This window comes from Sphaeramia orbicularis, chromosome 13 (assembly GCF_902148855.1).
Source record: "Sphaeramia orbicularis chromosome 13, fSphaOr1.1, whole genome shotgun sequence".
Lineage (NCBI taxonomy): Eukaryota > Metazoa > Chordata > Actinopteri > Kurtiformes > Apogonidae > Sphaeramia > Sphaeramia orbicularis.
In genome coordinates this window covers 46,834,552-46,858,067 of record NC_043969.1, presented here as the reverse complement: position 1 = coordinate 46,858,067, position 23,516 = coordinate 46,834,552, and the positions used below count along the sequence as shown (strand labels likewise).

At 38.1% G+C, this 23,516-nt stretch overlaps 1 protein-coding gene and 14 non-coding genes across 17 annotated transcripts in view; 9 read left to right on the top strand and 6 right to left on the bottom strand.

Moving 5' to 3' along the window:
* The window catches only part of LOC115430988 (calpain-9), a 39,024-nt gene that overhangs the window by 11,412 nt on the left and 4,096 nt on the right, over positions 1 to 23,516 (top strand). For 2 of the 3 annotated variants that reach the window (XM_030151208.1, XM_030151209.1), the window contains 15 exons: positions 1,499 to 1,617; positions 2,148 to 2,281; positions 3,937 to 4,108; positions 4,230 to 4,301; positions 5,007 to 5,098; positions 6,209 to 6,283; positions 6,692 to 6,852; positions 8,669 to 8,820; positions 8,913 to 9,121; positions 9,281 to 9,326; positions 11,438 to 11,515; positions 11,712 to 11,772; positions 13,762 to 13,826; positions 17,446 to 17,514; positions 18,080 to 18,158. In XM_030151208.1, coding sequence (XP_030007068.1) covers positions 1,499 to 1,617; positions 2,148 to 2,281; positions 3,937 to 4,108; positions 4,230 to 4,301; positions 5,007 to 5,098; positions 6,209 to 6,283; positions 6,692 to 6,852; positions 8,669 to 8,820; positions 8,913 to 9,121; positions 9,281 to 9,326; positions 11,438 to 11,515; positions 11,712 to 11,772; positions 13,762 to 13,826; positions 17,446 to 17,514; positions 18,080 to 18,158 — 1,584 coding nt within the window. The remainder of the gene's footprint in view (positions 1 to 1,498; positions 1,618 to 2,147; positions 2,282 to 3,936; positions 4,109 to 4,229; positions 4,302 to 5,006; positions 5,099 to 6,208; positions 6,284 to 6,691; positions 6,853 to 8,668; positions 8,821 to 8,912; positions 9,122 to 9,280; positions 9,327 to 11,437; positions 11,516 to 11,711; positions 11,773 to 13,761; positions 13,827 to 17,445; positions 17,515 to 18,079; positions 18,159 to 23,516) is intronic. The other variant, XM_030151210.1, reaches the window with a different exon arrangement.
* On the top strand, positions 8,004 to 8,076 carry trnak-uuu (transfer RNA lysine (anticodon UUU)). The gene has a single exon. It is a non-coding gene; the product is annotated as a tRNA-Lys (tRNA).
* trnak-uuu (transfer RNA lysine (anticodon UUU)) lies at positions 9,460 to 9,532 on the top strand. The gene has a single exon. It is a non-coding gene; the product is annotated as a tRNA-Lys (tRNA).
* trnak-uuu (transfer RNA lysine (anticodon UUU)) lies at positions 9,663 to 9,735 on the top strand. Its single transcript has one exon. It is a non-coding gene; the product is annotated as a tRNA-Lys (tRNA).
* Positions 10,088 to 10,160, top strand: trnak-uuu (transfer RNA lysine (anticodon UUU)). Its single transcript has one exon. It is a non-coding gene; the product is annotated as a tRNA-Lys (tRNA).
* trnak-uuu (transfer RNA lysine (anticodon UUU)) lies at positions 10,287 to 10,359 on the top strand. The gene has a single exon. It is a non-coding gene; the product is annotated as a tRNA-Lys (tRNA).
* Positions 11,238 to 11,310, bottom strand: trnak-uuu (transfer RNA lysine (anticodon UUU)). The gene has a single exon. It is a non-coding gene; the product is annotated as a tRNA-Lys (tRNA).
* Positions 14,191 to 14,263, bottom strand: trnak-uuu (transfer RNA lysine (anticodon UUU)). The gene has a single exon. It is a non-coding gene; the product is annotated as a tRNA-Lys (tRNA).
* Positions 14,392 to 14,464, top strand: trnak-uuu (transfer RNA lysine (anticodon UUU)). The gene has a single exon. It is a non-coding gene; the product is annotated as a tRNA-Lys (tRNA).
* trnak-uuu (transfer RNA lysine (anticodon UUU)) lies at positions 15,704 to 15,776 on the top strand. The gene has a single exon. It is a non-coding gene; the product is annotated as a tRNA-Lys (tRNA).
* trnak-uuu (transfer RNA lysine (anticodon UUU)) lies at positions 16,052 to 16,124 on the top strand. Its single transcript has one exon. It is a non-coding gene; the product is annotated as a tRNA-Lys (tRNA).
* Positions 19,918 to 19,990, bottom strand: trnak-uuu (transfer RNA lysine (anticodon UUU)). The gene has a single exon. It is a non-coding gene; the product is annotated as a tRNA-Lys (tRNA).
* Positions 20,859 to 20,931, bottom strand: trnak-uuu (transfer RNA lysine (anticodon UUU)). Its single transcript has one exon. It is a non-coding gene; the product is annotated as a tRNA-Lys (tRNA).
* Positions 21,366 to 21,438, bottom strand: trnak-uuu (transfer RNA lysine (anticodon UUU)). The gene has a single exon. It is a non-coding gene; the product is annotated as a tRNA-Lys (tRNA).
* Positions 22,056 to 22,128, bottom strand: trnak-uuu (transfer RNA lysine (anticodon UUU)). Its single transcript has one exon. It is a non-coding gene; the product is annotated as a tRNA-Lys (tRNA).

Genomic DNA, 23,516 nt, shown 5'->3' with positions numbered 1-23,516 from the left:
TTACCATGGAAACACGGTCATCTTCTACAGCATTGATTCACCAGTAAAACCCATGAAGTTTGATCAATGACAGTGGATGGACACACTTGGTTTATGTTCAATTAGTGATATATTTTGTTGAAAAAGTCAGGTTTTCTTCATTTTTCTCTATTTCTGATATTATGACAGTCAACTTTAACCTGAGCTTTTATGAACATCTACGTGATCAGTGAATTAAATATGGGAAAATACCTGACTTTCATTGAAAAATATGCAAAATACAGAGAATAATATTACAGTAGATGTTGATAAATAATTTAAACAGGGAAAAATTCATTTGGGAACTGACACAAAAGTGGCACTGGGTCTTCATGGGTTCAACTAGGATACTAAAGCTCTGCCAAAGATGCCAATGTATTGGATTGTAGAGATTTGGAGTGATTTTATTTCCAGTGACAGGGATTTGTGTGACCACTAGAGGGAGTAGTGAGTCACTCTGCTGGCCAAGGTCAAGTTGAGGATAAGACTCAAAAGAGACAACTTTTAGAGTCAAAGAAAAGAAGTGATAAAAATAGAAGGTGTTGTTTTCTCCACTGGACTCAGCTGTAAATGAAAAGAATGGAGTTTGATTCCGAAATGTCAGCGTTTCTACTACACGGCTGCGTTTGACTATGAGGCTTATGAAGGTATAGATATATAAGTTATTATTATAAGTTATGTTATTATCTTTGCTAAGTTGCCATTTGTTGATCCACAGTTCAGACTAAACTGTGACAGTTCTGACCTTGTTTGTTGGATTCAAACAGATCTTTAGTTCAGCTACTGACAACACAAACCCAACTGAAAACAGGTGATTAGTGGTTTTACTGTGGCTGTTTTTAGTCTATAAACAGAGCTAAACTAACAGAGCTGTAATGTAAACGATCAGCTGATCCAGCACATGAAGAATGTAAGACACTGTTATTTTGAGTGACTGTGTGGTGTGCGTGATCTATATACTGACAAATAACAATAAATAATTGACAAAGTAAGTTAGTAAATTTTCTTTATAGAGTGCTTTTCATAGACAGGGAGTCACAAAGTTCTTCACAGTACAGAATAGGATTAAATAAAAAAAAAAGAATAATCTACCTCAAATGCATTAAAATTAAGGTTTTGAAAGTACAGATATTAAAACTGAATGATTTCTTGTCATCATTTACATATTTTTCTGTGAATTAACTTTATTTTGGATTGCAGGTAGATATTAGTTTTTCTGAAACTTTGTATAAAGATCTTTCCTGTTTGAGGTTGAATGAATGAATGAATTTATTTTGGTTTGTACATCAATCATTGCACTTTGAACAATAATTGTTATAAACATAAAAACCAAAAAAGGAATAGGCTTAGAAGCAAAAGCCTATTTTTAATGTATGACTGTGCACTGTCCCTGAATACAGTAAATACATTCAAACGTAGAACACAGGTTTGAGTTCAAAAAAAGTGGGCGTGGTCTCTGACTCTTAGCTCCTCCCCTCAGATGACTGCTGGTTACTGTCAGCCATCTCGTCTCTGGCCGTCCATCGTTCTCTGCTGAAGAAGGTCGTTCCTCTCAAACAGAGCTTCCAGGACGGATACAACGGCAGCTTCATCTTCAGGGTAAACGCTGTGTTTTTGTCCACGTTACACAACAGCTCTGTGATTTACAAACTAAAACTGGATGAGCAGCATTTTCACCTCACACATTTAATGTGAAGGACATTCACATAATGAAGATTTAGACACAGTGTTACTACAATTGTTTTTATTTTCTCCTTTTAAGATGGTTTTATTGACTTTATCTTAAAGTTTTGTTCTGTTTTACATTGTTTTTCATGTATTTGTAACTGTCATTTGAGAAAAACTTTAAACTGCATTTTCTTTTATAGATAAATGGATTGGTCCTTTGAAAATACATGTGTATAATTTTCCAAATGAAAGAAAGACAATAAAGAATGACAAGCTGCTTAATTTTCATATAATAATCACATAAAGTCAGCGACTTCATGTATGTCAAAGATGTGAATAGTTGTGGACGTTGTGTTCAGTCATTAAAAAAGTTTCAGGTCCAGTTTTACAAAGCGAAAGTTTTTCAGTTTTTCAACATTTTAAGAATAAATCAGGTGTTTTGACCTTTGACCTCTCTCCAGTTCTGGCAGTACGGTCAGTGGGAGGAGGTCCGCATCGACGACCTTCTGCCCACACGAGACAATGAACTGATCTACCTCAGCTCCCCAGAGAGACATGAGTTCTGGAGCTCACTGCTGGAAAAGGCCTACGCCAAGTGAGTGGACGTCAGTTAAAGCTTTACTTTCAATGAAACGGAAAGAACAGGAACATAAAACTGACAACATATGGAATTATCAGTTGTTAGAAGTAGGCAGTTGGGGATTAGATTAGATTCGATTCGATTCGATTCGATTCGATTAGATAGAACTTTGTTGATCCTTTGGGCGGAGACCTCAGGACGTATTTATGATGAAACTACTGGTTGGATTCATTTCAAATTTTATTTGGAGCTTTGTTGGGACAATGTTTGTAAAGTTTGTTCACAGTTTTGAGAAATTTAGATTTTTGCATTTTTTTTTTTTTTTTTACAAAACTTTGTGAAATATTGAAAATGTGCCTTTACTTATAATGGTCCATATTTTGATGGTTTATAACATATAATAATAATAATAATAATAATAATAATGATAATAATAATAATAATAATAATAATAATAATAATAATATAGTTCCTATTGATCACTGATAGGAAGTCACATGTGGACTTTCATTTGGGCCCATGACCTTTGACCTTGAGTGACCTTGAATGGTTAAACTCAAGGTCACCAATATCTACATTTCAACAATCCTATTCTCTGAAACTACTACTTGGATTCATTTATGGTTTCATATGTAGCTTCATTGGGATAATGTCTACTAAGTTTGTTCACAGTTTTGAGCAATTATGAAATAATAACAATTTGCCTTTACTTATAATAATCCATATTTTAATGGTTTATAACATGTAAATGGTTACAGATATCAATATAGTTCCTATTGATCACTGATAGGAGGTCATAAATGGACTTTGACTGAATTAGTTGAGTTCTCCTCCAGTGGAAGTACCGCCCACTTCTATTGTTAGATTGATCTGCATCCAGACCACAGGACTGGAACATAGAACACAAATTCAACTGGGGATTGATTCAGATAGAACATGATGCTGAGATACAGGGACATTGGTCCTATTTTTCCTTTATGGTGACATTACATTATATTTCCCCTGAAATAATCAGTACTAGTATTATTTATGATCCTGTTTACTGTTGATGGGATCATATGAGATGAAATATAATTATGCTAAAAAGTCCTCCATGATGCCACCAGTTGTTTAACAGACTAGTTGTGAAGTCGTGACATCACTTCCTGTTTCCACTTCCGTTCATTCCTCTGTATTCAGTCTAATCCAGCTTTGTATCCCTGAGTCCATAAAACACAGACAGAAAGAAAGCAGATTAGTAAAGATACAAGTCTTAAACTAATGGAAAAAAGTTGGCCTCTTCTTTGACGTCTTAAGTAGTTTCATTGTTTTCAGAAATTTCTCACACTTTTGGGCAGATTTAGGACTATAAAGATAATGAATTAGTCTATTTGTTCTTGGATGTTTTTGGTTAAATGCTTATACATTTGCAAATATCTCATGACTTATGTTACCCCTAAACTTAAAATAGCTAAAGTCTTTTTGCTAAAACTCAAAGGCAGAAGAAAGGAGCTTGTGAGGATAAGCTTGTGTTTTAAGGAAACAAACTAAATCCAGTGTCTGTAAAAGTCTGTTCAGCTGTTCACCTCATGTTGTGTTTTCTGTCATCAGCCGTCATTAATCCTCTTCAATGACCTGTTTTCACCTCTGTGGTTTTGTTACATATTCTCCGTCTTCTTAATGTGTCCCAGGCTGAAGGGTGGCTACAGAGCTCTAGACATGGGCTTCCCCCACGAGGCCATGGTGGACATGACGGGCGGCGTTGCTGAGGTTCTGTCGATAGCGACGCTGCCCAGAGACCTGCCGGGGTTCCTCAGATCACTACTGTCTAAAGGAGCACTCATCAACTGTGCAAACTGTCAGGTACAGTCAGATAAACCGGGTTAAACCCTGGAACACTTGAGGGTTTTCCTCTGTTTAGTGTATGTGGTGAGTCATGTCATCAGCTCTGTCTTGTCTGTGGGTGGATGTTTTTTCTCCACAGGGACCTTTAGAACAGAGGAATGAACTGGGAATCATGTTCAGACATGCTTACTCTCTGACTGCAGTGGAGCAGGTAATTATCCCAAAAAAACAAACAAGAACTGTTTACACTACTGTTAAAACCTGATGGAGGGAATGAACAATGCATGACATTCACAGTCAAACACAGCCCAGATACAGAGAATACACAAGAGATTTATGATCAGTTTAGTGTCTGAGGAAGAATATGACAAAGACAAGAAGGCCATTTGAGTTTTGGTACCAACACAGAACCACATGGAATCACATGGAACCAGTACCGTTTCACTTCATGAACAGTTTGTGTAAAACTACATTCAATCAAAAACTCAAACTCTGGTTCCATTGTGTCATATTCTAGAGAAAGAAAAGATGATGCAGATGACAACAGTCCAGAGTTTTCCCTCAGTCGAACCCAGGATCAAACAACAGCATTTATTTTATTTCGTACAGACTGTAAAACCTCATGAGGTGAATCTCTTGATTTGTAATAATGTGCCAAATGCATAAAATAAAACTGAAAAAGAAGAGAAACAACTAGAAAAAAGATTCATTTGAGTCCAACAAAACTTAGAAAAGCTGCAAAATCCAAAAGACCAGAACAAACAAAGAACCATAAGAGACCAGATAAATGGTCCAGGTTTGGGTTCAGATGTCGAATGTATTAAAAATACTTAAGTATGAACAAACATGATAGTTCAACACTGACTCATCATGTCCTCCTCTTCTTCCTCTCCTTCCATCATTGTTTTATTCTCAGGTAAAAACAGATCGTGGCCCTGTGGACTTAGTGCGAATCCTCAACCCCTGGGGCAACACGGAGTGGGAGGGGCCATGGAGTGACCAGGACAGGTCAGTAGAAAACCAGTGGTTTGAAGTCTTGAGTCTGGTGTGTTTGTTGCTGCCATATGTTAAGCCAGAAGTGACCATATTTGGACAAAAGGGTGGAGCTGGAGAAGGACGACGGTTGAAACTCACCAGGCTATTGCTACTAAGCTAAAAACACTAAGCAAATAGTGCTAACATGTTAAACATATTTAAGTAATTTAAGCTACATGATAATCATTAACACAAACAGTTGTGTTTAATAATTGTAATGCTAGTACTGATTAAGTTAATGGTAATTAGCACTAGCTGACATACCATAACATTACTGAATTAAACATTAGCTTGCTAAGCTTTGGCCAAGGTATACTAAAAGGTTGAGTATTGCAATTAGATGTATGGGTCTGTCCATCTTAGTTCACTCAATGAGTTAAACCCCACCTCCTCCTTATGGTCTCCCCTTTACAGAAATACCTTGCTTTTTAAAATTAGACCAGTGGTTGCTGAGTTACAGCAATTTGAAATGAGGCTGCCACGGCCTTTTTCGCAAAAAAGTGAAAAAATTAAATTGCCATACCTCGAAAACCATTGGTCCGATAAAGTTATAATCTGAAATTTTGGCTTTTCTGGCTATGAATTACCTAGATACCAAATTTAATAATAATAATAATAATAATAATAATAATAATACATTTTACTTATAGGTGCCTTTCAGGACACTCAAGGTCATTGTACAAAGTTGTCAAAATAAAATAAAACACAATTAAAATGACACACATACATATATAAAACACATAGGGACATAAAATGGCAGCAGTTAAAAGTGAAATTATGGGATTGTGTAGGTCTTTCTGAATAAATAAGTCTTAAGATGGGATTTGAAGGTGGTAACAGAGTCTGAATTTTTAATGTGTTCTGGGAGGGTATTCCAGAGCCAGGGGGTGAGCAGCTGAAAGCTTTGGACCCCAATTTCATAAAAATTGAAGGGGTTGAGGTTTAAAAATGCCATTTTATTGAGAGACCTGAGATTGACTGACACGTAAAGATGTTGAAACATCTATGTATCACAGTCTCAGAACACCATATTTGACAGATCTGAGTTGCATTAACTGGGTCTGTCCTGTTCTGGTTCTTCAGCCCAGAGTGGAACACCGTCAGCCGCTCAGAGCAGCAGAGGCTGGACCGGGTCAGACGGGAGGACGGCGAGTTCTGGTGAGACTCAGGCATCGCTTTGTTTCATCTTCAGGAATGACACACATTATTGTAGCCATCCACCTTTGGTAAACATGAAGCTCTGTCAGGGGAGTCTTGGATAATACATGGAACCACGGGGTAAAAAGGGCAGCCTATTGACTGGAGGGTTTATGTCCACATACCTTGTACTTTTGTGTGATCAGTCAGCGACGCACACAAAACACCAGGCCTCATGTCATTGTAACAGACAATGACTCAAAGCTACAGAAACACGGCTGCAACTGACTGTGAACATGCTGACGGGTGGATCAGCTCAAACATCCACATCTCCTGCAGCCGGTTCCAGAGGCCTGTAGGTGTAAAGTGCTCTAATAGAGTTCAGTAATGTCTCCATGGGACATGTGGACCCGTCTCTTTCTCCATCAGGATGTCGGTGTCAGATTTCCGGCAGCACTTTGAGCAGATGGAGGTGTGTCACCTGACTGATGCCCTCAGTGAATCAGAGTCTGGCGTGAAGCCGTGGAGCTCCATAATCCATCATGGAAACTGGGTACCAAATGTCTCAGCAGGAGGCCCCGCCCACTCAGGTGAGGCTGGTTTTATTTTATTTGACCTTTGACCTTTAAAATGAAATTGATCTACAGCCATAACACTACATTAAGTTCAGACAATTGATTAGGGCTGACATTTTTATTGCTGATCAGTCTGTTTATTATTTTCTAAATTAATCTATCATTTGTTTTGTCTAAAAAATGCTAGAACATGATGAGAAGTGTTTTTAAAGCCCAAGGTATAGGATGTAAACCCAAATATATTCAGTTTATAGATAAAGAAGAGGAGAAAAACTAGAAAGTATTTACATTAAAGATGGTGAAATGTTACATTTCCTTTTTTTTTTTTTTTCGTAAAAAATACTCAAACCAATTAATTAAATCATTATTAATTTAATGGTATTCTATGTAGTATTGTTAGTCTGGTACAAGAACAGACCTAGGACTAAAACCACCATGAATCAACCCTATGTATGCACAGACTGTATCACCCACTGAATAAAGTGTAAAGCTCATTGTTTCCATCCGTATTATGGTATCATCAAGTATTATTCAAACTAAAACTCCTAGATGTTTATTTTAACAGTCACTAAAATCACACTATGTCTTATAATCTTCATGTGCTGCATCAACTGATAGTTTACATCATAGCTCTGTTTCCTTTGTTCTGGTTTTCGACAGAAAACAGCTACAACAAAACCATTAATCACCTGTTTTCTGTACAATTTGTGTTGTCAATAGCTGAACTAAAGATCTGTTTGGAATCCAACAAACAAGGTCAGAGCTGTCACAGTTTAGTCTGAACCATAGATTAACAAACGGCAACTTAGCAAAGATAATAACATCCCATAATAACTTTGCACCTTCATAAACCTCAGAGTCAAACTCTTCTGTGTAGAGGAAATGCTGTCATTTCAGAATCAAACTCCATTCTTCTACTTTATGGTCATGTCCGTCGTAAACAACGGTAATGCTTCTATTTTTGTCACGTCTTTTCTTTGAGCCTAAAAGTTGTTTCTTAATGGTTCTCATGTCCTCATGTTATGTAACCGCATAAACTCAACAGTTAACATGATAGAACAGATCAACTTAAGATGCCAGAACAGTTCAGCTGATGAAGACACCAAGTCCCATTTTTTTCTCTGATAGTATCAGCTCAATGTGGCTCAACTTCTTCACTAATCAGAGCCTGGGTAGCTCAGTCGGTAGAGCATCAGACTTTTAATCTGAGGGTCCAGGGTTCAAGTCCCTGTTCAGGCGATAGAAGTTTTAAGCTCCTGCATTGAATAATAAATGGATAATATATCCAAAACTGATCTTACCACCATCAAATACTGAACTTTAAAGACCACCCTTGTTTTCTTCAATTTCTTGTTCATTTTAATGCCTGGTACACCTAAAGGTACATTTGTTTGGACAAATATAATGATAACAACAAAAACAGCTCGTGGTAGTTTCATTTCAGAGCTGATACCTTTCCATTTTCCATGTTTTCTTGATAATAACCACAATCACTACAGTTCTTACATTAATATCTATGGCATTGTACTGACAAAAACAGTGCTTTTAGGCATTCCGTGTTTTCTTTTCTGTCTGTTTTAGTCACATGACACACAGGAGTTAGTACTTGATTGCATAACCATTGTTTTTGATGACTTTTGATGAATAAATAAATAATAATAATAAAGTCGTACTTTGTATAAAAGAAACAGTCGTATCCTCCCTGATTTCACTCGTTGGTTGACAGGAGGGGAGTTTGATAATAACCATCACCACCTTGTATGCCATTGATAGAAGTGATGATTCTGTTCTTGATTGTTCTATTTATGTACTTTTGTGTTGTTGTTTTCAGGTATTTTTTGGCAGAACCCTCAGTTTCTATTCGTCCTGACTGAGGTTGATCCCAACTCGTCTAAGAAAACCTGCTCCTTCATTCTGGCTCTGATGCAGAAACACCAAAGACGCAGAGGAATGAACTTCTCCATAGCTCTTCACATCTACCCGGTAAACACACGGACACACAACCACACACATAAACACCCCCCCCCAGTGTTCATGGACTGTTGTTGTATCTGTGGTATGTGTTGTACCTCCAGGCCCATCTGAAGAACACATACCTGACAGAAGACAATTTGAGATCCCGCCCTCCCATCCTCTGCAGCCCACAGTACTCCTCACGTCGGGAGGTGGTTCTTCGTGGATCCCTGCCCCCGGGTCGCTACATCATCATCCCATCCACTGCCGAATCCAACCAGCAGGGGGCGTTCCTGCTCCGAGTGCTGACGGAGCCGGGCAACGGCGCCTCGTAAGTTCACATTGTGATGCTTTGTCTCTGGGAAACATAATATATAAAGACCTTTTGGTATGAATATACATCAAACAGTAGGACTGGACCGGAGGTCTAAGAACTGTTTTAGCTTTGGGATTGTTGCCAAAAACTGTGATGCGTTTTTGTGTTTTCCAGTCCAGCTCAGAAACCAGGACCACAGGACACGTCTTCAGTGACAGAGGTACGAGACATACAAAACCTCTTCAGATATTGTATTTACCCAGTCAGAGATGATGCGCACACATGTCGGTAGCTCAGTATTGGCTCGGTATTGGTATAAGATCAATTTAGCAAAGTTTTTTTTGTAAACCAGAGCCTGGATAGCTCAGTCGGTAGAGCATTAGACTTTTAATCTGAGGGTCCAGTGTTTAAGTCCCTGTTCAGGCGATGGAAGTTTTAATGTAACCAATTTCACACCAGGAAACTTTCCCTTGTAGTGACCTCATGATGGCGGTTGTTCTATTATGTAGTCCCATGGTATCGGCTCAGCATGGCTTGATTCTTATTGCTGGTGAGAGTTGCGATAGCTCAGTTGGTAGAATATCAGACTTTTAATCTGATGGTCCAGGGTTCAAGTCCCTGTTAAAGCATTGCAGTCTTGACGATACTTTATAGAGCAAAGAGATATGGGATCAAAAATACCCCTCCCCTCATATTCTCCTATTGTGGTCCAATCTTAGAAGTGCTGCGACTCTACAAGATATTTGCTTCACCCTACTATAGAAACATGGTGACTCTTGAAGAACAACATGGCCTTCTGTAGTCCGCTTAACTCACTAATCCAACATAGAGGTAAATATCATGTAACAGTTAACATGATAGAGCAGATCAACGTAACATGGCAAAACAGTTTGGCCGATGAACATAAATAGTCCCATTTTTCTTCTGACGATATCAGGTCAACTTGGCTGTATGTGGTTAAATTTTCTTTTGCTTGTCAGAGCCTGCATAGCTCAGTCGGTAGAGTATCAGCATTTTAATCTGAGGGTCCAGGGTTCACGTCCCTGTTCAGGCAGCACAACTTTTAAAGGAATTAATTTCACATCAGGAAAACGTCTTGCATGGTTACCTCATGATGCCCCTTGTTTATCTTGTCCCATGGTAGCGGCTCAACTTGCCGTGACTCTTAAAGTAATGCAGAGCCTGGATAGCTCAGTCGGTAGAGCATCAGACTTTTAATCTGAGGGTCCAGGGTTCAAGTCCCTGTTCAGGCGGTGCAGGTTTTACAGGAATTAATATCACATCAAGAAAGTCTCTTACATGGTTACCACATGATCCCCATTGTTTAATTATCTTGTCCCATGGTATCAGCTCAACTTGGCTCGACTCTTTGTGTTGCACAAAGCCTGGATAGCTCAATCAGTAGAGTCTCAGGCTTTTAATCTGAGAGTCCAGGGTTTGAGCCTTTGTTCAGGCAACAGAACTTTTAAAACATGTGAATTTGCACACAAAATCTTTACAGGGTCAAATAGGTAATCTAAGGGAAAATAACGTGCAATAAAAAATATGCAGGACGCTTACAATCAGCCAGAGTTTGCATCACTAACCATCTACAGGAGGCCATTCTTAAGTCTAGTCTGCAAAATAACTTAATGTTATATCACCCTTGTGAATTAGTTTGGACCTTTGAACAATGACGAGCAACAAGATACGATGCCTTCCAGGATGTCAAGGAGCATAAAAGACAGCCAATAAAACTTCAGATAAGTTATGCAGGTTGACAGTCTTCTTAGGTGTTTTCAGGTCTCAGATCTCAGATATTGTATTTATGTACAGTATATGGCCGAGGGAACATGTAAATGGAAAAAGGATTGGAGCCAACACTGAGCCCTGAGGCACCCCACAGTGAAAACCTTCTGTAGCAGTTATTTCAGTGAAGCCCAATCAATCTAGGTATTGCTGCATTGGAATATACTTCTGTCATCACAAAGAAAGAATCAGACCTTGTCGTTTAGTTTATTGTATTAGTCAGCTGATCTCATTTGAAGGACTTTTCTTTAACATTGTTGAGCCTCACCTGACCTGTATGGTGAACTGATGAGGAGAAATCCATTTGATCTATGAGGGATCCTTACCTTTTAAAAACTTTCATCGCCTGAACAGGGACTTGAACCCTGGACCCTCAGATTAAAAGTCTGATGCTCTACCGACTGAGCTATCCAGGCTCTGAAAGGCGCCTCCATAAGCTAACATTCTACGACTGGGATTTACATCACAAGAATGACAGTATAAACATCTTCAAAATCTCTAGCCATGCTGTGTTTCTGAGCATAAAGTGTGTTTTATTTCCAGCAGCCTTCATTTCCACACCAAGCTGCTCTTCCATCTCCTAAATCTGCCAGACGTCTGTTTGAGAAACACTGCAACAAGGTGAGGTTTACTCACATACATCGAACATAGAACAAGAAGCTAACTTGCAAAGATAGCTTGAACTATAACATATATAACTAAAACACCTTAATTCACATTTCAACCCTCAAATACATTAAAGCATTAGAAGTACAATTACCAGAACACATCTCTGACTGACATGTATTATGGATGTTTCTTGTTTTGTTTAATTCAGAAGGGCTTTTGTAAACCAGTTCACCTTCACAACCTGCTGATGGAGGCCATACAGGGTGGAGGTCAGTCTGTCCATCTGTCTGTCTGTCTGTCTGTCTGCTTTAAGAAACCGGTTAACACATGTGTTCAGTCTTGTTTAGTTGATTCTTTCCCAAAACTAAATCCTGTAGAGAATGAGGTCAAGGATTCTGGGTCTTTAGTGTCACTTGTTAATCTGGAATCATAATACATCAAACATTCATGGCAGTTTAATAATGTCAATGAAACCCAGAGCTGGTTGATTTGTTGCCGACAATTTATCCAGGTTTTGATTCGACTTCTGCGTCTTTAATCTTGTGTGAGGGTGTGTGCAGACAAGTGTTCTTACGGTTTATTAAGTTTTTTGTTTTTACAGGATTAGATGATGCTGGTTATTTTAAAGTAGGTCACCACACCAGATTCTCAGATAGTGAATCACTCTTAATTATCGACTGGTCGTAAAAGGTATGAGATGTACGATTAATGTTTTACCAGGGGATTTTATTGTTGGTGTTCACTGCCAAACATATGAACCTCTAAAAGTCAGTCAGTATCAGTTAAAGTGCGAACTGTATGGTTTTACTTCACCTTTCAACAGCAATTCAATGATGATGAACTGAAGCCTTAAACTCTGCAAAGCCATCAGATGCATTAAACAAAACTTGTTAGTCTACGTTTTAGAATGTACCAACTTATACTTAAAAGAAACTGTCTCTGAAATCTCTCATAAGTCCATGTGACTCAAACGGTGTTGTGCCCTCTTCAATAATTTGTGAAAAGTTCCTTAGGTTTTTTTAGAGATAAAATTTCTGCTCTTAGACTGTCACCTTTCTCTGTTGTGGACCCTGTGGCTCCATCAGTGCCCACCAGCCAATAAAACTTCAGATAAGTTATGCAGGTGGACAGCCTTCTTGGGGGTTTTCAGGTCTCAGATCTGAATATTTTCTGCAAAAAATACAAGGGATATTGTATTTATGCATGTGGTCAAGAGGGAGCATGTAAATGGAAAAAGGATTGGAGCCAACAATGAGCCCTGAGGTTCCCCACAGTGAAAACCTTCTGTAGTAGTTATTTCTGTTATGCCCAATGTATCTAGGTCTATAAACACAAGACTGGGTCCATAAACATATGGCACAACACAGAGGAGTGTCCACCTCATGCCTAGACTCTGCAGTCCATCTTCACTAGGAAGAAAAAGGACACTCCTTGGAAGACAGCAATATCAGAATATCGAACAGAGAAGACAAATGGTTTGAGCCATTTTGTGAAAGTGGAAAATCCTTCCCTGAGTGGATGTGGTGGTCTGAGACACTCCTTATCTAAAACCTACAACACCATTTGAAACAGCCCCCCCCTTGAAACAGCAAACAATCTACTACACCTGGACTTAGAGAGCAATCAAGCCCCCCCTCAAGGACTTGGACAACAACCCTGAGAGTCACACACAATACCCACTAACGTCCCTGACCCCCAGGGCCACCCCCTTTACGACCCCAACGCTTAAGGTCATTAACATAAGGAAAAAGACAACCTCCGCAGGCCACTCCCCCTCCAGGTTTATAAGTCTGCTTTCCCCCCACCAGCAATTAAGAAGTGTCTGGAATGACAGACAAAACCAGTCCAGTTGAACCTAGAAAAACTACCAAGAGGAACTGATGGCACAGTGTTTCACTGTGAAACCTGGTCTCTGTAGTCCTGTTCAGGTGCTGTGTGAACATCCATCCTTAGATCTCCAAATATAAATCATCTACAGCCTTTATGGTTTATAGTGTGAGCTCATTTCAAACTGGTGTTGAATCGTTAATGAAGGTTCGACTGTGAGGAAACTTTCAACACTGTGGGTGGGTTTTTCTGTCTTTAGTCTGATTTCTTCTCCCCCACATTAAACCTGGATGGATTCATTAACATAACTGTTCCTTTCGTGATCCTGATGGCCTCGTTTAGTTGTTAACCCCACCCTCCGTTACCCCTATCCATAAAGTAGAAGTGTTGCCTGATTCCAGTCATTCTGATGATGTGTTTCTTGTGTTTAGTGTTAAAAGGTAGTGAGAAGTTCCTGGCTCTGGAGCACTGTAAGAGCCTGGTGGTCCTGATGGATGTATCCTTCAAATGTGAATCCACATGTGGACCCAGAGTCAGAGGATGAGACACACCTTCATGTTTCAGATGCAGCAGGTCGATGTGTCTCCAAGGATCTTCCACTCAGTTTGGTTAAAACATTAAATTACTGAAGGTTAGATGTCTTATGTGGCAACAATTTGACCTGAAATAGGACTTGAACCTCAGATCCTCCACTTTAGCCTTATAGATCCACATCCCTGAGTTCCAGATGTTCCAGAACTCTGATTGGTCTATGAGGGATCCTTACCTTTATCAACTTCAGAAACATTCATACTCCGTGTGTAGAAAATGGCCTAGGTTTAGTGGACTCCCTTCTTCATGAAGGAACTTAAAACTTGTATCACCTGAACAGGGACTTGAACCCTGGACCCTCAGATTAAAAGTCTGATGCTCTACCGACTGAGCTATCCAGGCTCTGAAAACATCTGAAGCATGCTAACATTCTCCAAGTGGGATTTACATCACAACAACGACAAACCCTGATGCCACAGTTCCATGAATGTGTTTCTTCATGGGTTTAGCTTGATGGATCTTTTCTCACAGCCTGGATAGCTCAGTCGGTAGAGCATCAGACTTTTAATCTGAGGGTCCAGGGTTCAAGTCCCTGTTCAGGTGGTACAAGTTTTAAATTGAGAACAAAAAAGTTATCATGGTACATGGACATCACACTGGAGGCATTACTGTTGTTCATGATGGTACTTTGTGGTGTTTACTGGTACTATGTTGACAATTGATCACTTTCTCAGTCTTTCATCATTGTCTCCATATTCTGCTTTTTCTTCTTGGTCTTCATTCTCCTCTGTTTTTCCATCATTGTTTTTCCAGTTTCTTCTTAATGTCCTTCTTCATCTTTTTCCTTGTCGTCTTGGCTTTCATCTTCCTCTTCATCATCATCATTGTCTCCATAGTCTGCATTTTCTTTGTCTTCTTGGTCTTCGTTCTCCTCTGTTTCTTCATCTCAGTTCTTTCCAGTTTCTTCTTAATGTTCTTCTTCATCTTTTCCTCTGTCTTCTTAGTTTTCATTTTCGTCTTCATCTACAGTGTCTCTGTCTTCTCTTTCATCTTCTCTGTCTTCCTCCTGTTCTTCCTCATCTCTATTCTTCAACTGTGTGTTTGTCCTCTTCGTCTCTGTCTTGCTCTTCTCCTTCTTTGTCTTCTTGGTGTTTATCTCCCTCTTCTTCTACATCTTTATTCACTCTTTGTCATTCATCCTCATCCTCATCTGCTCCATCTCCATCTCCATTGTCTTTGTCCTCTCTGGATTGTTCTTGCTCCTTTTCATGTGCTTTATGTTCCCATTCTGCTTCTGCTGTTATTTGTGATGGTGCTATGTTCTCACTCTTTGTCCTCTTGGCTTTCATCTTCTTAATCATTCATCTCCACATTCTGCATTTTCTTCTTCTTTGTCTTCATTCTCCTCTGTTTCTTCATCACTGTTGTTTTTTAATGTTCTTTTTGTTTGTCTTCATTGGGTTCTTTGTCTCTTTACCACATTCTTCAGCATTGTCTTCATCATCTTTTCCTTTGTCTTCTTGGTTTTCATTTTCACTTTCATCCTCTTTATTATCTTCTTCATCTCCATCTTCTTCTTTGTCTTTGTGTTCTCCTTCATTCTCTTCTTTGTCATCTACATTTTCTCCATCCTCTTCTTCAGCTGTGTGTTTGTCTTCATCTCTGTCTTGCTGTTCTCCTTCTCTGTCTTCTTGGTGTTTATCTTCTTCTTCTTTTACATCTTTAACTCTTTGTCTTTCATCCTCATTCTCATCTGCTCCATCTTCATAGTCTGTCTTCTTCTTGTGCCTCTTCATGTCCCACTTCTGCTTATTTTTCTATCCTTCCTATAGTTCCTTCAGAGCCTGGATAGCTCAGTCGGTAGAGCATCAGACTTTTAATCTGAGGGTCCAGGGTTCAAGTCCCTGTTCAGGCGATAAAGGTTTTGAGATAAATACACAGACATCAGATAGAAAAGTCATCTGCAGTTATGTTGAATGTTGATCAGTTTCTCTGGTCCCTGTTTTATATTCTTACCCTCAGTTAAACATCTGTTTCATCGTTTTCATCTTTATTGTTTTTTTCGGCTTCCTCATGTTCGCTGTCTTTGCTCTTTCCTTCATTTTTCTTCATCCATTTCTTATATTCATAGGCATAATTGATTTTCATCACCACCTGTAGTTCACGATATGTATTCAGTTGTTTCTTAGAGCCTGGATAGCTCAGTCGGTAGAGCATCAGACTTTTAATCTGAGGGTCCAGGGTTCAAGTCCCTGTTCAGGTGATACAAGTTTTCAGTTGCACCACAAAGAGTGAAAAGAAATGAGTCAATAGCATGTCATAGTCAGGTCAGATATCACTGACAAATAATCATACCGTCCCTGCTGGATTTTAAACCATTAATGCCCACCATAACTTTTGTGTCAGTTTGCAAATGAATTTTTGTCTATATCTAATCTTTCTTAAGTGATTATCACCATTTGTTATACTATTGTCCTCTGTAAATTCAGTTCTGAAATTCAGAACCATGAAATTCACACCAGATTGGCATGTTTGCCTTGTGAAACCTCAAGCTTGATAGATAACTTTGGTTGTTGGTTTGATTCTGAAATTGCATTCTATGACAATAAGAAAGCAGCAAAATGTTCTAAATATAGTATACGCTTAAACAGATGTTGATACTGTACAGGGTGGGGAAATTTACAATGAACATTTCATTGTTTTTTCTCAGCAGGCACTACATCAATTGTTTTGAAACCAAGCATATATTGATGTCATAATCATACCTAACACTATTATCCATACCTTTTCAGAAACTTTTGCCCATATGAGTAATCAGGAAAGCAAACGTCAAAGAGTGTGTGATTTGCTGAATGCACTCGTCACACCAAAGGAGATTTCAAAAATAGTTGGAGTGTCCATAAAGACTGTTTATAATGGAAAGAAGAGAATGACTATGAGCAAAACTATTACGAGAAAGTCTGGAAGATACTATTAAAGAAGAATGGGAGAAGTTGTCACCCCAATATTTGAGGAACACTTGCACAAGTTTCAGGAAGCGTGTGAAGGCAGTTATTGAGAAAGAAGGAGGACACATAGAATAAAAACATTTTCTATTATGGAAATTTTCTTGTGGCAAATAAATTCTCATGACTTTCAATAAACTAAGTGGTCATACACTGTCTTTCAATCCCTGCCTCAAAATATTGTAAATTTTGCTTCCCCACCCTGTATGTTTTTGGCAGGCCTTTGTCACTTAATGGTCTACATATTTACATATAATTTAAAAAAAGAACTTGCGAAAACTTTCAGCTATCTGAACATATTGGATTTACGGATCTATATACACATTGATCTAGCATCATCCCTTGTCTTGAACGTTTGTCAGAGCCCCATTGTCCAGTTACTGTCTCCAAATGCAGCACTGGATGGCAGCCATTTTTGGGCGGGCCTTAGTGAGGGGTTTTTTGGAGTGTTTTTTTCCACTTTGTCCATGAAGCATCTTAAATCTCATGTTGCCTCAGAATAACAGGCAAAACCCGCAGTGAAAGTTTCAGATTGTTGTGGACGTCCAGTTGTTTTCCTTGACCTCAGTGTTTCCTCAGAGTCAAGGCATCGCTCAGTTAAACTGGATGGACTTCCAGAGTCTGTGGGACAAGATCAGGAGGTGGACGGTAAGAACGCTCCTGGACACAGAACTGAGACTTTATTCCGTTGTACTGACCTTTATCTGAAAACCCCGTCCCACTAAAAACTGACCATTACTGAGCTGTTTGTCATTTTCATTTTTTCATCTGATTGTAAAGGTCAAAGGTCATGGTTATTGCAACATCACAAAAAACATTTTATGCCATAACTGATAAACTCATGAAAAAATGTAACACAAATATGTAAAAAGATTAAACGATGTGGACATTATATATTAACATTCTTCTGTCCATTGGTTACACAGGAGCAAAAAGACAACAAATAATGAACGCACAGCTGTTATTATCACCGTACACATCCACCAAAACATGTGGAAGATGAAAATGCAGAACTGTTGAAATGAACCTCTTAGCAAAGGAATAATAAGGAATAATAAATCTAAATACAGATTTTTAAAATTGTTTTTTTACTGTACACATGACAATAAAACCCTTTGAATCTTGATGCTGATGAATCGTTCTGTCTCTTAAATCCACCTCTGGACTCTGCAGATGAACTCATGAACTCCTCTGATATTTCCTTTATTTTTAGGATATCTTCCTGGTGTTTGACAAGAACAAAACCCAGCGTCTGGAGTATCAGGAGGTTGCCCCGGCTCTGAAGGCAGCAGGTATGACACCAACACCAACATGAAAAAATACATACACATCATGAACATTTTTATCAAACTGAAGCTCATGTTTTTAACCCATAAAGACACAAACAACCAAAGGTGACCTAAACAGTCTGCTGATCTAATCTGTTTAATGCCTGTTGATCCACTAATCCTATCAATACATACAAATAATTGGTGTAAAATACAGTTCTTCATCTTTTCATGGTCATCAGATATGACCCATTTGGACATTCAGAGGCTCCGTAGTTACCTCTTCTACAATAGAGCTCTCAAACATGTGGCCCGGGGGCCAAATCCGGTCCCACAAAGGGTCCAGTCTGGCCCCTGGGATGAATTTGTGAAATGCAAAAATTACACTGAAGATTTTAATCATTTTAGTTCAGGTTCCACATACAGACCAATTTAATCTCAAGTGGGTCAGATCAGTAAAATACTGTGATGATAACCTATAAATACTCACAACTCCACATTTTTCTGTTTGTAAATATAAACATTTTCATGTCATTTTACTGGTTTTACACTAAAACAAACTATCATTTCAGAAAAATGTGAATAACCTGAGCAAATATGAACATTTTGAAATGTCTGAAGAGCAATTTTACCAATATTCTGCCTGTTATTAAGTGTTTTATGTATTTGCTGATCCACTGTGATCTGTAAGTTGTAATTTACATGTGTAAATGATAAACTGAGACATAATATTGTTAAAATTGCACTTAGTTTTCTTCAGAAATTTCAGTTTGTTCATGTTATTCACAGTGTTTTAAAGGATAGTTGGTAGATTGCCAGCGCATAATTTTACTTTTTTTCATTCTAAAACATAGAGGAAGGTTTGGAGTTGACATTATTTATATATTATTATGTTATTATTTCACTGGTCCGGCCCACTTCAGATCAAACTTGGCTTAATGTGGCCCCTGAACTAAAATGACTTTGACACCCCTGTTCTACAACATTGATTCAACAGTAAAACCCATGGAGTTTGGCAAATGACAGTGGATGGAGACACTTGTTGTATGTTTAGTTAATGACAGATTTTACTGAAAAAGTCTTTTTTTTCTTCAGTTTTCTTTTGTTTTTTTATATAATAATCCTCAACTTTAATCTGAGGTTTAATGAACATTACATGATCAGTAAATTCAATTAAGAAAATACCTGATTCTTACATAAAAATGCAAATTATAGAGCCTAATATTAGAATAAATGGTGACAAATCACTTAAGAAAGATTAAATATTTGAGAAAAATTCATTTGGGATCTACCACAAAAGTAGCACTGCATCTTTATGGGTTAATGAATATGATTTAAAAAAGTTTGGTGATTTGTGTGTGTGTGTGTGTGTGTGTGTGTGGATTCAGTGTTGTTATAACTCTATCAGACCAGCAGGGGGAGTCAGATATCTCTCTTTGAAATAGCATTATTCATTTACATGTGTAGAAGTAACAGGATGTTTTTACCGATGAAACAGTCTCGGCTTTAGAGACTTTATATAAAAGAGGTTTTTAGGTTTGGAAAGAGACATTTGATATGTTTAGAGATCCAGAAGTTCATAGAAAAACTCCCAGCTGTTAAAGAATGTGGTGGTACAACCTCCAGATTTGTGGTTTCTTGCTTAAATTATGTTTTTCCTGTCATTTGTCACCTCCATTATGAACACTTTTGCTGCCGTCATCTACACTTATCTGTCCATTTGGTACAGCTGTACTTTTATTTTTTGGTCTATATGTACTTTTCCTTCCATTAAAACTTCACTCGCCTGAACAGGGACTTGAACCCTGGACCCTCAGATTAAAAGTCTGATGCTCTACCGACTGAGCTATCCAGGCTCTGAGGTCATAAAAGAAAGGATGAGGAAAGAAGCAGAACTGTGGAATAAAGCAATGGTTTTAGTTTAGTATTTAACAAAGACATGAAGATGAGCAAGAAGAAACCAAAGAAGAAGACAGAGACAGTGAGAAAATAGATGAGGATGAAGACGAAGAAGACAACAAAAGGCAGTAAAGATGAACACAATAGAGAATATGGAGACAATGGAGATGATGAAGAAGAGGAAGATATAACCAAAATGACTAAGAAAAAGACAGAGAAGGAGAAGTTCAAGACAGAGATGACAAAGATAAACAGACCTGAAGAAGAAGGAGAAAATGTAGATGACGAAGAAGATGAAGAAGACAATAAAGAGGAGCATGACGCTGGAAATAATACAGACAAAGGACCTCAGAAGAAGAAGAGGAGGATGAAAACTAAAATGACAACGAAAAAGACAAACAGACCTGAAGAAGAAGAAAATGTAGATGACGAAGAAGAGGTTGACAGAGACAATAAAGAGGAGGAAGACGCTGGAAATAACAGAGACAAGGGACCTCAGAAGAAGAAGAAGAAGAAGAAGAAGAGGGAAATGGAAAACAAAAAGACAAAGGAGAATATGAAGACAAACACAAAGAAGACATAAAAGACGGAGGTTAAACACATCTTTAATGGAAAATGTAGAAAGTTGTCTACCTTCAACACAAACAGGTGACTAACTATCGAACAGATCTCGATCATTTTCATAACACACTCCTCATGCAGAGAACAGGAGCTACGGTTGACCTTCGGTTTATTTTGAAGGTCATATCGCCTTCATACTCCCTTTGTAGCAAATGGCCTCGGTTTTATGGATCTCATTTTCATGAAGGAACTTAAAACTTCTCTCGCCTGAACAGGGACTTGAACCCTGGACCCTCAGATTAAAAGTCTGATGCTCTACCGACTGAGCTATCCAGGCTCTGAAAGGAGCTTTAGCATGCTAACATTCTGCAACTGGGATTTACATCACAACGACAAACCCTGACGCTACAGTTCCATTAATGCTTTTCTTCGTGGGTTTAAGTCATTGAATCAGAGCCTGGATAGCTCAGTCAGAAGAGCAGCAGACTTTTAATCTGAGGGTCCAGGATTCAAGTCCCTGTTCAGGTGGGTTGAGAACAAAAAACTTATTGTGGTACATAGGTGCTGCTGTTGCCGAATGTCCTCTTGGCTTTCATCATTGTCTCCACATTCTTCAGTTTCTTCTTAATAGTCTTACTTTTGCAAGAAACCCATTGCTGTTGTCGGCACTTACCTTCTTCAGCTATCCTTTCGATACAGTTGTATTTTCACGTCTTGTTCTATATGAGGACACCGTGTCTTGTGCAATTGTAGCTCCATTAAAACTTCAATCGCCTGAACAGGGACTTGAACCCTGGACCCTCAGATTAAAAGTCTGATGCTCTACCGACTGAGCTATCCAGGCTCTGACTACTTGATAGAAAGTATGAAGAAAGAACCAGGACTGTGGCATAAAGACATGGTTTTAGTTCAGTAATTAACAAGGACATGAACATGAGCAAAAAGACGACTGAGGCAGTGAGAAAATACAGATGCAGAAAAAATTATCAGACCACCCTTGTTTTCTTCAATTTCTTGTTCATTTTAATGCCTGGTCCAACTAAAGGTCCATTTGTTTGGACAAATATAATGATAACAACAAAAATAGCTCATAGTAGTTTAATTTCAGAGCTGATATCTATCCATTTTCCATGTTTTCTTGATAATAACCAAACTCACTACAGTTCTTACATTAATATCTGTGGCATTGTACTGACAAAAACAGTGCTTTTAGGCATTCCATGTTTTCTTTTCTGTCTGTTTTAGTCACATGACACACACAGGAGTTAGTACTGGATTGCATTACTATTGTTTTTGATGAGTTTTGATGGTCTAATAGTTTTTTCCGCGACTGTAATGAAGATGAAGACGACCAAAGAAAAGGAGTGTTCTGTAACAGCACTAAGTACCATCATCAGTGTACCATACAGGGAACAATTAGTCTGTTTGAATACTTCTGTGTTCACAACTTAAAACTTGCATCGCCTGAACAGGGACTTGAACCCTGGACCCTCAGATTAAAAGTCTGATGCTCTACCGACTGAGCTATCCAGGCTCTGACAGTATGTGGATATCATGACCATTGAAATAAAAATATGTATATTATTTACACTGACCTACATCGGACTGTATAATTGTACTCTTTAATGTCGAGGTACTGTTTGTTTGTTGTCTGTTTTGTTCTTTGTTGAGGTTGTTTTATTTTGCTTGTATATATAAAGCTGTCACCTAGGTTACTGACTTTATCTGTCATCATATACCAAGGCGTGTTGTATACATGTAACCTGTGACTAAAAAAATCAATAGAATAAGTTTTGGGGAAAAAAGATAAATAAAAATATGTAAATGTAATCTGTATGTCATGTTGTACATACAGTAGCTCAGATAATGCAAGTTCTGTTTCCCATCATGTTAAATCTCACAGATCTGATTATTATTGACTGGAAATTGAGAAAAATCCCTCATTTTATCAGCCTGGATAAAATGTTGAATTTTGAGTTCATGGAGAGACTGAAGCAAACAGGACACACATGTGGAACATTTAGAGTCCAGTCCAATGGTCACTGATTATAAAACCACACAAACAGACTGAACCTGTGTTTATTAACAGTACAAATCCTACTGACACCAGTCTACAGGTTATTAACTTTAGATAAAATGAACCAAATCTGATAAGAGGAATTAGAAAAGAAATGAAGAGGTATGATTACATACAGCGTATACACAGGTTTATGTTCATTTATATAATGCATTTATAGATGTTACACTAGAAGGAATATGAAAAGTGGATGTATTTTAATGTGCAGAGACCAAGGTTATAATAGTTTTGGATTTTTCATTATAGTTTAGTCTTATTTAGTTTTGACTTTTTTTTTTCTCTAATTCAGTTAGTTTTAATTTGTTTTTAGAGCAGGTTTGCTAGTTTTGATTAGTTTTCATTTTTTTTCTAAATGCTTAGTTTTAGTTTAGTTTTAGTATTAATTTTTAGTTTTGTCAAATCTTTTATCTTCCTCGCCGTCATATTCCCATCAGTCCCAGACAGGACTCTGCTGCTTTCTCCCAACATTAGTTTCCATGTTTCCAGGTAGAGTGGGGACCAGAAGACGACTCTAAACCACAAGTTACGAGAAGTGACGGACCATGAAGTGTCGTATGGTGCCGCTAGCTAAAATTGCCAGAGCAAAATAAATCGATTTCATATCAATCTGACAAAGACGAAAACGAAGGGCATTTTATTCATAATTTTTTTTTAAGTTAGTTTTGTAAACACACAATACAGTTTCAGTTAGTTATTGTTTTTTCTTTTAATTATAGTTTTTATTTATTTCAATTAACGAAAATGTTTTTTCAATTCTAGTTTTTGTCATTTCGTTAGCTTTCGTTAACAATAATAACCATGGCTGAGACACAGACAAGGTAAAATTTCACTGCTTTTACTGTTAT